Source organism: Lampetra planeri, unplaced genomic scaffold (assembly GCF_965212315.1).
Source record: "Lampetra planeri unplaced genomic scaffold, kcLamPlan1.2.h2 scaffold_724, whole genome shotgun sequence".
NCBI classification, from domain to species: domain Eukaryota; kingdom Metazoa; phylum Chordata; class Hyperoartia; order Petromyzontiformes; family Petromyzontidae; genus Lampetra; species Lampetra planeri.
In genome coordinates, this window is record NW_027615546.1 from 1 (window position 1) to 13,220 (window position 13,220).

The window sequence follows — 13,220 nt, forward strand, 5'->3', positions numbered from 1 at the left end:
CGACTAACTCTAAGGAACAATGACATAATATCATATGTAACAGTGTTACAGGATCATATTGATTTTCCCTCTTAATCGGTTTACAAGCGTTCTCACCTGACATCAGGACTTGGGCTCAGTGATTTTCTATATGGACTTCGGGATCTCCGGCGGGTTTCCGTAAGGACTTGAACCAAACTCTCCTTGTTCATACGGACTGTGGCGGCCATAACTCGGAGACCCACGCCAGTTGGCCGGGCTCGTAGGGGAACGCTTCCTCTTATTGCTGGAGTATGATACTGGGTGACTTTGGCAAACTATATGCCCCATACGAGTCTGCATCTCGGCTGTAATATGTGGAACTAGGAGAAAGCCTTTTGCTTCCATAGGTTGGACTTCTTCTCGAGGCCCGGCTGGTTATAACCAGCAGGAGACTGGTAGGTTGTACGTAGAATACGATGTCCCATAGGGACTTTCTGCTTTGAACACTGGACTTCTCCTGTATGCCCTGAGGTCTTCACGGTCATCTCTGTAGGCCTGGGGGGCCTCCCTGTATGCAGATGGGGTTTTCTTTATCGGGCCGTGTTTTACTTCTGTGCCGCTTGGGATCCCTTTTATCAGCAGGCTGGTTTGAGGATGTCCTCTTGCCGTTTCTGTCATTACTCCTTGCAGCGTCCCTGTGGTTTTTCGAGCCACTCAGGCTGTTTTCCACCCCGAGATCTGGAGGAGTCTCGGGTCTCGACTCTGTTGGTCCTTTTTCCTGCTCGGCTCCTTGTCCTGCTTGCTCCTCTCAAATGGTCCTCTTGTTTGCGCGTCCTTGCTGAGCAAAACTGTCTCCCGGTCTCTTGGGTGACCCCTCTCTGGAGATGCTGGTCCATTATAATCAGCAATGTCGTTATCGCTGAATCGGTCCACTGAGAACCTGTCAGCATGCTGGTCAAGTTTAGGCGACGGGCTCCCGGAGAACCGCTCCGACTGAGAACTCACGTCGTCATACTCGACCCAGCGTCCGAAGTTCAACCTCTTTGTCAAAAGTGCCTTTCCGGTTGTTGACAGAGTCTACCGTTGTACCTGTGTGCCACAAGTGTCTTCCTTGGCCTGCCTGCGTTTCTTCCTCCTCGAAGCCGAGGAGCGTCTCTTCTCCCGGTGTGTCCTGTCTCGCTGGGCAGCAGCGGCTCCCCGGTTTCCCAGCGCTGCGCCGGTCCTGTCTGTTAGCATTTCTCTGAGCGGAGGGACTCCCGTCCCCGACCCTCGCGAAGTACCTCCGAGTTCGGCATTTGCCCACAAATTCAACGCAATACCCACGTTTGAGAAAAACCTTTAACTTAAACTTTACTCAATCTATGTCCCTCGCTGTGCAGTGGAAGAACACATTGGGCTAGCTGCTTAGCAGGCTAGTTAGCTAATTCACATTTAGACAGCCAGCTAGCTAACTAGCTAAGTCACAAGCTTAACGTTAGCATTACAAAGCTAGCTTGACTGAGGGTTCGGTTAGTGAGTTAAAGCAGACGCTAATACATGACACTGGATACCAGGCTTGATTTCGACACAACAAATCTACAATAAGGTGTTTAGTTACAGAGCCAGTCGATACTCAACCGTTGCATCCCAGGACGGACATTCTCCCAGATTTCCTAGCTAATGCTACTCGAAGAGCTAGCTAGGCCTCTAGCAGCTAACTGTGTCCCGCTAGACAGTCGAATTCCTTTTCATGGTCAAAGTACAGGCCCGAAGCCCTTCTAAATTTAAAAATCCAGCTCTTCTGAAACGTAGCGATCAGTGCAAATGTGTATATCCATTCACCGGATGCTGTTAAAGTGGAAGCAAAAAAGTCCGTCTTCTCTCAAAAACTTCTCGCCTCCCATCCCACTCCGATGTGCACAAGGAAGTGAATAGCACACGAGTTGCCTGGGTAGCCGCCGCCGCTAACCAGCTGGCTTTCTTCTTCCTCTGCGTGGACTCCAAAGTCGGGCAAGAGCAGTAAACAAAGCCGCTGAAAAGCACGTCCTGCTCTCGGGTATCCCGCCGGGTTGTTGCTCCCCGTCGGCTGCCGCACTGTCAACGACCACTACACGTACTTCCAGGTGAAATGGACTAAAGAATTCATTTAACAGATTTGGAAATGTTGGAACTTGTTGGCAGTGAAGCTAACGGTGCAGCTCATCAAGGCCCAGGACGGCTCTTCACCCCAGGCCCCGTGCGTCGCCGCGGACCAATGACATCTGCGTGCGTCATGCGTATCGGCGGTGACGTCACACCAAGGGAAACCCTGACCTCCACTTCTCAGAAAAAAAAAACATTTAAAAAACAAACCCTCGTTCAGAACACTCATGTAAACACTTAAATGCCAAGGTACCAATACAAAATATGTTTTTATTTAATTGGTTTTGTATGTTTTTACTTTTCCTATTATTTATCTTGCTCTTTACTAGTTTAATTGAAACACAATTCAACTTGCTCTTTTTCTTTCTGTCTTATATTGTTTTCTTTTGCTCTTATCTTGATCTTTTATGCTGTTGTCAAACCACTTTCTAATGTTTTTGTTAAAAGTGCTCTATACATATATATATATACATATACATAAGCATATTATTATTACAAAGCCCTTCCGGTGTCACATGGGCCATACATTGATTATGTATGAAAGCATGAGCAAGATAAGTTTGTAGATATTATGTGTGAAGTGTTAAGTGTTGAAGTCAGGATGCTTTCCAGTACAGCAAGTTGACAGAAAGTGGATGATAACATTTGAAAATGGGATTCATTGTACTTGTACAAAGTGCAGGAGTCCACTGAATATTTGTTTTGCACAGTCAGAACAGTACTGGTAGCTGCTGGTCACTCAGATGCAGCAGACAACACATCCTCCCACAGCCAGTCGCTGTGCCACAAAACATGGTCGGACCACACAAATGTATGCTTACATGTTGGATGAGTATGAGATGTGAAAATCTGTTTTACTTTGCCTACTGTAGCATGACTGAATATGAGCTATCAGATGAAAAAATAGCATAAGAACTATAAATAACGTACAAACAAGCTAAATTCATCCCTTTCTGAAACATCACAGGCGACCTCATGTGTTTCAAATGTGGACAATCGCAGAAGAAATGAAAGGAAAAAAAGATGACGAACACACCTGGAGGATGTTATTAGTAATACCCACTTTATTTGCCATTTCCAAATAACTCACAGAAAATTGAAATGTAAGCTGCACCTCTTGCATTCACAAACAGGCTACATTAGTGGTTATTTGTAAAAGAAGTAAACATGGAGGAGACATTGAACTGATGGCACACATACAACCATACAACCAGAGACAGAGATCTGCTTCTTATTCCGGGGGATTCTTGTAGAAAAAAGGCAAAATGAGTTTGACAGTTTGCTCTGTTGCAGTACCACAGAGTAAATCCCGCTAAAAAATATATGGCCAACAAATGTACTAACGACACACCAAGGAAATATTCTGGATGTTTGCTGCCGACGGAGTAAAAGCAAACACTCTGGTCACTGTTCGTAAGCTCTTTGCTTACAGACAGATTTTTACACGTTTCTTTGGGGCGTCTCTTTCACGCTGTGACGTTCTGGAGTTTAGCCCTTAAAAACATTCTACCCAACAGCTTTTCAACCATCCGGAGGCCGTCAGTTCTCACCAACTCACGTCTGTTTCCAAGCTCGAACCTCTCACTCCTCTGTGTGCTTTTGGATGAAGAGACACCACAAACATTCTTTAGTATAATTTTTGTCTTCACATCGTCTGATGCATGTTTGAGTGGGTCACCGTATAGAAATCAGGGAATTCAAACCTGTCAAAGCACAGGGGAAAGTTGCGGAGATTGTTTTAATTCATATGCTCTTCTCATTTGCGATGACGGCAAAAACATTTTGCATAGACTCCATTATTGGGCGTCCTGTTAGGGAAGTCAGTGGTGAGCTGTTGGCACAACGTTAACTCCTTGAACTGTAAAAACTGGATTGAAAGTGACATGGCGACGACTTTCAGATGGCTTCGAGTTCAAAGATAAAAAGAAAATTCATCAGTGGATACATATTTAGCAAAAAGAAAAGAATGTTTGGGAACAGACTTTTTGAATTCTCATTAATGTGAATGTTTCCAGTCTGGTTAATCGTCGCTTCAAATGACTCTGTCGTACAGCTGATTTACTTCTTTGAACACGGAGCAGCCTTCAGAAAACTGCAACAAAAAGATAAAAACTACTGATGATGTAAATATCCTCTAAACTACGTACACCGTCGGCAGCCGAGGACTGCAGGCAAAGAGATGGAAAGAGGGATTATTCACATTCAGCCCTGACAGGTAGGCAACAGCGTGCACTGTACATGAATGACTGACGTCCTTGTCGTCCTTCACTTCTTCCCTACGAGTTTGTTCACGTCCTTTCTACCTTCACCACTTTAAAACAGATGTTTGGTTTTTTTCACATAACTGTCCAGCTTTGCATCAAGTATACGAACAAGAAGCTTCAATTAATAAGTGGGCACTTTGTGTTGTGTTAGCGAGCGGTTGTCTTTGGTGAATGAGAGCAACTTCTTTTGGAAACTTACTTCCACTCAGCCTGCTTTTTTTTTTTCTTTCTTTTTTTTTTTTCTCTCCGTCTCAAACGACGCGCGAAAAAGTATTTCAGCCCAATTACACAGAACACACAGGCAAAGCAAAGAGATGGAGACTGTTTTTGGGATTGAAGGTAAAATCTTGACACATCTGGAAGAAATATGTTGTTTTCCACTGTGTGTAGTGCTATGGAATCACATTTATCAGAGCACCAGGGATTCCGTTATCTCATGAAGAAAAGTCGATAGCCAAGTGAGGGTAAAACTTCTGAAATGTGCGAATCGGGGAAAAGAAATTTCAAGTGTTGTATGATCTGTCACGGATTTACGGGCAATGATAAATGTTTGTGCATTTGAGAAGACTCAAAGTGAAAGGAAGGGGGTGTGAGGAAGGTAGTGTGTCTTACACTGGTTGGATAGAGGGAAAGAAAAGACCAGCTGTGGTTAAAGTGTGTGTTCATTGTCTGAACACAGTAAAACGAGGTGCGGAGGACAAATAGGCATGGCGTCAGATTTGGGCGGTGGCTAAAACGCTTGTTTCATTAAAACCCTTTGAGATTCATCAGTTCCATGTTATTTTTTCCAGGTGGCAGCTGATGAATCATCTTCTGCTTCTCAGACCTGACTGACAAACGTATGTAAACCCCGGCGTTTCCACTCCCCGTCTTTCATCAAATATTTCTCGTCTTGTGAAGTCGCACTGCACTGAATGTATCAAACACGTCAAACTTTACAATGGCAGGTTTCTGTTCACCTTTCCTGGCCTAAATCAAAAACTTGAATATTAGCTCTGTCCTGAGGTCAGAGTCAGAGAGCGAGAGAGAGAGAGAACACATCAATTATTTGGAGTGTCAGCACATAAAAAGTTAGAGCTATAAATGGTGTATGGAGTGCCACCTCACTACTCTCTGACACGCTGTCAGATGTCCTGCAGACCAGGTACAGAAAGTCATGGTCAGGTACGGGCACAAAATAAATGCAATAGTCTGAGAAATGTATTTGTACACAAGCAGCCACCCTGCTCTCCATTAGCACTATAAAATACAACACCTCTCTCGAATTCTCTTGGCCAAACTTTTACTTTTCTTCTTCCCGTTCTTCTCTTTGCTGTCCTCCATTTTTTCTCGCCCGGATCTCTCTCATCAGGTCGGAAGAACACCTGAGAGCAAACACACAGACACACACGTGAACCCCTCGACTTTGCGGAGAGCGGCACAGACGGCGTGTTTCTTCAGACCAACCTTGTCGACATTGGCACGGGTTTTGGCAGAGGTCTCCACGTAGCAAACCCCCCACTGCTCGCGCGGGCCTTCGCTTCGTCGGCGCTGACCTGCCGCCGGTCGTCCAAGTCTGATTTGTTTCCCACCAAGAGGAAGGGCACATTCTCGTCCTCCTTCACTCGCAGAATCTGCTCTCTGCAGGACAGGGAAACATGAATTATGTACACAAACACGCTGCTTGCTAAAGTAAACCTCATGTTATTGTCCATTACTGTAAACCCGCTCAAACACTGTGTAGGACGGAGATCAGGAAGCAGAGGGGAATGTGCTGAAAAGCTCCACCTGAAGTCGACTGTTGCTGCAAACGATTCCAGCTCTGTGATGGAAAACACACAGAGGAAACCCTCCCCACTGCGGAAGTAGTTATCCCGGATGGCTGCGTAGTCCTCCTGCCCAGCTGTGTCGAGGATATCGATCTGCACCTCCTCTCCGTCCAGCACCACCTTCTTCCTGTAGCTGTCTGCTTTGGTGGGCTCGTAGTCCTCGACAAACTGTGAGTCGGGGCAATAATCGTGATTAAGTGGAAAATCACCCAGATTGTCTACTACATCCGCTGACTTCAGAGGCTCACCTCGTCGTACATGAACTGGAGTGTGAGGGCTGACTTGCCAACTCCTCCGCTGCCCACCATGATCACTTTGTGAAGGGCTAGCGAGTTCTGCCCTTTGGGTTTAGCAGCTGCCATGGCTCTGTGCACCGGGAGATCCGAGTGTAATGGGAGGGAGAAGTCCAGAGCAGAGGAAGGAATTGTAAAATAGAGGCTTTAAAATCAGAGCGACACCAGCTGCAAGGAGATGATTCCTGGAGAGAAGAGCAAATAGGATGAGGACGATAATCACCACCAGCACACACGCTGCTTTTTAATCTTTTTTTTTTTTTATAGTCCACTCCTCCCTGCAGCTGCTAAGGCGTCGCTTTCAATATCAGGTTGTGGAACAACGGTGCACACAGTCACACTAAGATCATTTCACACCCGAATGAGACAGTTCTCAGTAACGTCTGACGGTATTTCTCTGAAGATCTGACATATGAAAAAGCTATTAAAAAGGCCTATGTGTGGACAGGACTGCTCTCTCTCAGGCCTACACAAACGTCAGACGATCGAGCAAATGCACACAAACGCTAATTATACAAATTAAGAAAAAGAGGTGTTATATCAAAAGTCGATATCAAAAGTCTTTGCTTCAGATCAGTCACTGTGTACAAATAAAGAAGTATCTACATTTATTAAGTGGCCATTCAAATCTGGTTTTAGCTGTAAAATCAAACTGGAAATAGACAAAACAGACAGAGAATAGGTAGCAGGCGATCACAAGGGACTGGGGATAGAGATTATTTGCAGCTCAAAAGTGGTTTCAATCTCAGGTTTAGTCAGAACTCATCTCTGTTTTGGCCCATTGCAAAATGATTACGTCAAACTCATGTAATGCTGCTGAGAACAAGAAGGAGAAACTTCAGAGGAAGATGACTATTGACTCAAAATGAGGATCGAAATGGGCTGGAATTTCAGGAAGGACGAATACTTGACACCTGCATGGCTGCAACCGTTTCCCTGAAGGTGAATAGCCTTTGTTAGAGGATCATCGTTTGCACTGAGCAAGCAGGCAGAAAACCTTACATTTGTGTATGTGTGTGTGTCTCTGTCTCTCCTTCACACACACACACACACACACACACACCTACAATAATGGTATTTCAATATCAATAAATGCTTTGCAATTCCCATATAAAACAGGCATTTTTACTGTCACTAGATTTGATGGTGCTGATATTTACATATTACACAATCAAACCCATACAGACCCTATCCATTTTTATTATTATGTAGATTTAGATGATGAGCTGTTGTTTTGAAAGTATATTGGTTTTTTTATTGATGTCCAAACAGGTCAGTTACATGGCAGTTTAATGAGACCTGACTGTTCGTCAGTGGAGGCTGATGAAATGAACGTGGATATTTCTCTATCTTTGTAAAATAGAAAAGGAAACCATAGCAAGGCGATGTTCAAGAGGATAAAACCAGCCAGCTAATTAATCAGCAAACATGAGATTGACAGCTAATACCAATCCACGTTCAGCACAGTCGGGTGGTTTGACAGTATGCTAGCTGGGCCACTGTGTATTTTAACTATCTGACTGGTACGGTCATTAACAGCCCAAATACCGACGCACAATAATCAAGTGGAACTTATTAGCAAGTTAGCTGGTGACCTGTCAGTGGCAGGTAAACGGGTTAGCTTCCTCCGGTGGTGGCTAACATGTCTGCCCAGCTGGTTGGCTAACAGTTCATGATAATAGTAATAACAATGCACCTAGTTGAGGCCAGCAGCTAATATATGAAGGACACATCGCAAACAATTAATAAAAAAAGCAACAGATGTTCGGTCGACCCGACCAAACCGCCGGCAGCTTCTTTGCTAGTCGGCTAATATGGTCATACAGGTAATAGGTTAGCAAATGATAAAGAACACCTTATCATCACTACTGATACGTGTCGCAGCGGAACCGGCTACTAAGAAAAAGCCAACATCGGCGAGACACACATCACCTACCAGTAAAATAGAGTATCCACCCTGGGAAGGCTGAGTTGTTTGTGAGCGGACTTGCTAGCTGCCTGTTAGCTCATGGCTAGCTGCCTAGCTAGCTGGCTGTAAGTTGTGTGTTAGCAGCAGACTGACTGCGGGCTTGTTTCGCTCCGTCTGACAACGCCCGCCTGGAGAACGAACCAACGGCCACTTTTTGCTTTCTGTGTAATGTGTCTAGTCATACGCTGACTAAATATACAAGTTAGTACCGAAGGTTGGATGTCTTGACTTGCGTTTTCGGTGAATTACAAATAAAGGGCGGTGTTAAGAACGTGACAACATAATTGATTGTCTATAAATTAGCACGTTGGTTGAGTCAGCCGAAGAGGAACTGACCTACAGGGGATTTCTACCTGATAGCCGCCTGGAATTTGCTTTAAAGTTAAGGTGTAGAACTCTGTTTCTTATCCTTTAGCTTTTTTTCCACTATGTTCGTTGAAATGACAACTAAATTAACTATTAAATTGTTGGCCCGGGTTATATTTAGTGCTTTTTATTGTGTCTGTGAAGTTATGAAATCCATCATCTCTGACCTGCACCTGAAGTTTGCTGAGAAGACTTGGAGTGAAACTTTCCAGCTTGTTCGGAGATGCATGGTAAAGTGAATTCACCATCAGATTAATTGTCACAGGTCCAAATGATGGATCCAACCAGCACCTGAGGCCATTTAAAACTTTGTGGATGTTGTGTCTAAAATGCCTGTGAGGGTTCTCTAGTCATCCAGGTCACTGGAACTAACTGGACCTGCTGTTTGCATGAAGACGTTTCGCCACTCGGAGCAGTGTCTTCAGTTGTTCTTCAGTGTTCCACTGCAAGTCGAACTGCAACCCAGCAAGTTGTGTTAACAAGTGATGAATGCAATAACAGTCGACCCAGCCCCAGGTTAATCGTTCATGGGTTCACACTTCACTCATGGGCAGACGCTTTATTTGTTGTAATTGAAGCCTCCTGGACCTTCATCAGGCTCCGGACCAGATGTGGTGAATACTAATGAGTGACTATGCACTGATGCACTGAGAATGAGCTCATCCGTGCTCCAACATTCAAGTCATTGTTGTTGGATGGGCTGTCTGTGCGCTGGCAATTAAACACATCTTTGCTTGGATTCAGCCCAGAGGCTGCGAGTGCAAGTTTTCTTTAGATTTGTCACGGGCGCAGCAGCAGAACACATAATATTTGTGATTAATAAGACGTAAAGTTTGGCAGCGGTCAGTCTCCAGAGTCTGCTAAAGAAACGTGTTTACATGGTGGTCTGAGGTGATGTGTGGTCCAAAGAGATGAGGCTGCAGAGGCTCGCCATGAGTTGCTGAAAACCAGGTAATTAGGGTAGAGGTCAGTGTCCCACACAGGTTCTCAGCCTCCACACTGAAGCACCACAGTGTTTGTTCAGGGACGGCGGAGAAGTGAAGGCCGTTTACACAAAGATGACACTGTCACACAACCCAACCATTGTTGTTGTTTTTTTTCATGTATCAGGACAAATCCAGAGATGAATCCAAACCTTGTGAGCCGCTGGTCAGGTCCCTGGAACGACTCCAGGGGGCGCTCAATGGTAAACATGGACATGGGGATGTGTCCAAAGAGTTTATGTGCAAACACTGATGAGTTTGTTCAGCAATATTCACATTTAATCGCTGTGGAACGTTTACTCACTGATCCACATGATCAGTTACACAAAGTCATGATGACAATCCTTTTTGAATAAAGTTCATCTGCATATTTCAGTGTCTTCTATGAACGCCATGAGGTCTCGTCTGGAAGCGATCGCCAAACAACAAGGGTAAAGAGTCAATGCAGCATTTGTTTGTGCGTGATTTGAAATGTTACAGCATTATGATATATCAAGTGCAAGTGTTTCATGTTAAATAAGTCATTTTGCACACGGTCATTTAACGTTTTGTGTGTGTAGGATGGGCTTTCACGTCACTGAGTCTACATGCTACCTGACCGCGGACCTGTTCTACCTGGAGGTGCTGCTGCTACCATGTGGCGAGGTGGACGAGGTCAAAGTGGCGCCACACGGAGGATCCCCTGTCGTAAGTGGGCCTCCAGCTCACGTATCGCTGCCCTCCCTCTGTTTGTGTGCATGCTGATGAAATGACTTTTGTCCTTCAGTCTAGTGAGTCCTTCCTGAAGCTGCTCAGGTGAATTAAAACCTCCTACAATATGAGGACGAACCTACATGCTCACGTGCTGATCGCCCACACAGGTCCAAACAGTTTACACAGTTCTCAGTGAAACTGGAAGGCGTCTTCACCCAGTACAACATCCCTGGAGACACGTAATCAGTCAGCAGGATTCATCAACACCGAATGGGATTCCTGCCGTCACTGACGTGTTCTTCTCTCTTTCTTTTGTCGACAGCGAAATCCAACTCAAGCTCTTCACGTCGCTGCAGTGTCTTGGAAAGGACTTAGAGGAAATGTCCCATTTGACCAGGTGGGTGACAGAAATGTTGGACAAACGGTGGAACCGGCACTGTTGGCACTGTTATGGGTTTTTTGTTGTTGTTTTTTGTTCCTTTCAGTGACCTGGAAATGGAGACGATCAATGAGAGCAGAGTTGGACGTCTAACAGCTGCCAAGGAAGGTACAAGAAGCACACACGTCCTCTTTCCTGTGTCAACTGTTGCGTTGATGAGACGTTTGTTCCAGATTGTCCTTTGAACATCCAGTTCTACATGGTCCCGACTGGACCCTCAGAGTACTGTAAGATACACGAAGTCATTCAATAGAAGATCTAAATGAACCACACTGATGGACACACACGTAAAGTGACCGTTTTATGATCTCCAGCTGTTCAGGCAGCCCAGGTGGCTGTCATCACCACCGACGTTCCTCACCGGCTTCAGATGGAGCCTGCGATCCCGCTGCCTCTCCAGCTGGACCCGCAGGGGTAACATGTTTAACCCTTCACATCAGCAGAAGTTTCTGCAGCAGACCTGAACGTGTGTGTGTGTGTGTATGATGATTCTGTCAGTCATCCTGTGTTCACACCACTGACTGAGATGCCACATGAGATGCTGCCAGCGTGCTTCCTGCTCAAACTGCAGCCGGCAGTTCCCATGATGATGTCATTTGTCAACAAGATCAGGCAAATTACAGGTAACATTTCACCATTCTCACAGGTTTTCTTTCCTCCTTTTAGAGCTCATCTATGCTGTTTTTTTTTTTTTAAGATGTGACAGTAACTGATGTCGACCTGCAGGGGGTGGCCTTTCCCCAACTTCTGCTGAGCAGCTCATCAGATGAGCAGGAGGCTGTTTTCACTGTGGTATGTGCATTCTACAGTGACTGAGAAAGAGGTTTGCAGGTAAACAACAGCCCCTCTCTCCTTTCCAGCCTCTTCCTGGTGACGTGACACATAGGTATATATTCCCCGGAGCGGCGTCCCCAAGAGGGACTGTGATGGATAGCATTCCCTTCACCCATCCTGCCCATGTCCCCGCGCTGGTGGAGCTGCTGCGCCATCAGTGTGCCATCAACGCCTTACTGAGAAGCTGCATGAGTGCAAGTCCAGGTGTGTTTACAAAGAAAGTTCGCAGGAAAAAAATATACAAAAAAAGAATAAACACTCAACTGTTCCAGAATCAAGCAGCGAGCAGCACTTTGAAGTCCTCCTGGAGTCTGACAGCAGCTTTTCTGTGACCTTCCAGCGACCTGACGCCAAGGGCCTCGCCGTCCGTGAGCATCTCACACAGAATCTTTTTGATCAGACTGATGTCGGCCGGCCGAGAGCCTCACCATCTGAGACATGTTGAACTAAAAAAGGGGGGACACAAATGATCTAAACAGTTGTTGATTTAATAGATAAGTCTGGTATTTTTCAGTCCACGCCCTAAAAAAACAACTCCAAAGCGGCGTCCGAACTCTCTGATGTCCATTAATCCCACCCAGTGTGTTCTCCCTCAGTATGGGACTGATTCCAATATATAATTTTCTTCTTTAGCGCTGGATCTTTCCAGATGCGTTTGTCTGGTATGTCTTGTGTCCTCAGTGCTGGTGGACGTGTCCACTGCTCAGAAGATGACCTGCAGTTTGTTTGGAGCCGGAAACGAACATTCCTCTTTGGATGAATATCTCTCCGCCTTGCTGAAGAGGTGGAGTTTTAATCATCTTTCCCGTCTCAGTCTACGTCCTGATCTCCTGTGTCCTCCACAGGTGTATGTCCGTTCCTCTGACCCTTCAAGCGTTACTCGCTAAGCTCGAACAGATCAACTGCGCCTCTGTTCCTGAAGGCTGTGTGACCCCTGCGCAGGCTGAAAATGACCAGTCAGCTCCGACTAGTGCCACCATCCTCGCTGTACCAGAGGACGCCATTGCAGTGTCCGCCTGCTGTACCGCTTCTGTAGCCAGTACCGAACCTCCCCCTGAAATAAACGTCAGTCCTGCTGTCAACTTGTACCCCTCCGCTCCTGTCGCTGCGTTTTCACAACCAGTAACAGCCAATTGTCAGAACTGATCTAGATGCGGATATTAATAAAGAAACTGTCATGGTCAAGGCACATTTGGTTCATAAGAGTAAAAGTTTGGCAATAAAATTGTTCTTTTGGGTGCGTAAATGATGCCAAGGACTAAATGTTGACTGATAAGTCTTCTTTTCAGACAGTAACTGGTGGAAGAGCTGCTGCTCATCAGTCTGCTTTTCCTGCTTTGAGCAGTCAATGTCTGTTTTCAGTTACGTTTTTATATTTGCGTAAAGAGCTTCTCCATGGTACATTAGTTTGTACTTCTCAGCTGAAACCAAACTCATGCATCTTATTACACAATTTAAGTATGTTTAAACCACGTTACCATGTCACCCA

General features: G+C 45.5%; 1 protein-coding gene and 1 pseudogene across 1 annotated transcript; one reads left to right on the forward strand and one right to left on the reverse strand.

The window, feature by feature from the left end:
• Window positions 1–5,585: 5,585 nt before the first annotated feature.
• On the reverse strand, window positions 5,586–6,516 carry LOC144741803 (ras-related protein Ral-A-like). Its single transcript, XM_078624305.1, is given in 7 exon segments — window positions 5,586–5,672; window positions 5,674–5,700; window positions 5,702–5,710; window positions 5,793–5,854; window positions 5,857–5,966; window positions 6,114–6,322; window positions 6,403–6,516. Coding segments are annotated over 7 exon segments (618 nt in total).
• A 2,412-nt stretch (window positions 6,517–8,928) lies between these two features.
• On the forward strand, window positions 8,929–12,877 carry LOC144741802 (mediator of RNA polymerase II transcription subunit 1-like; annotated as a pseudogene).
• The last annotated feature ends 343 nt before the right edge of the window (window positions 12,878–13,220 follow it).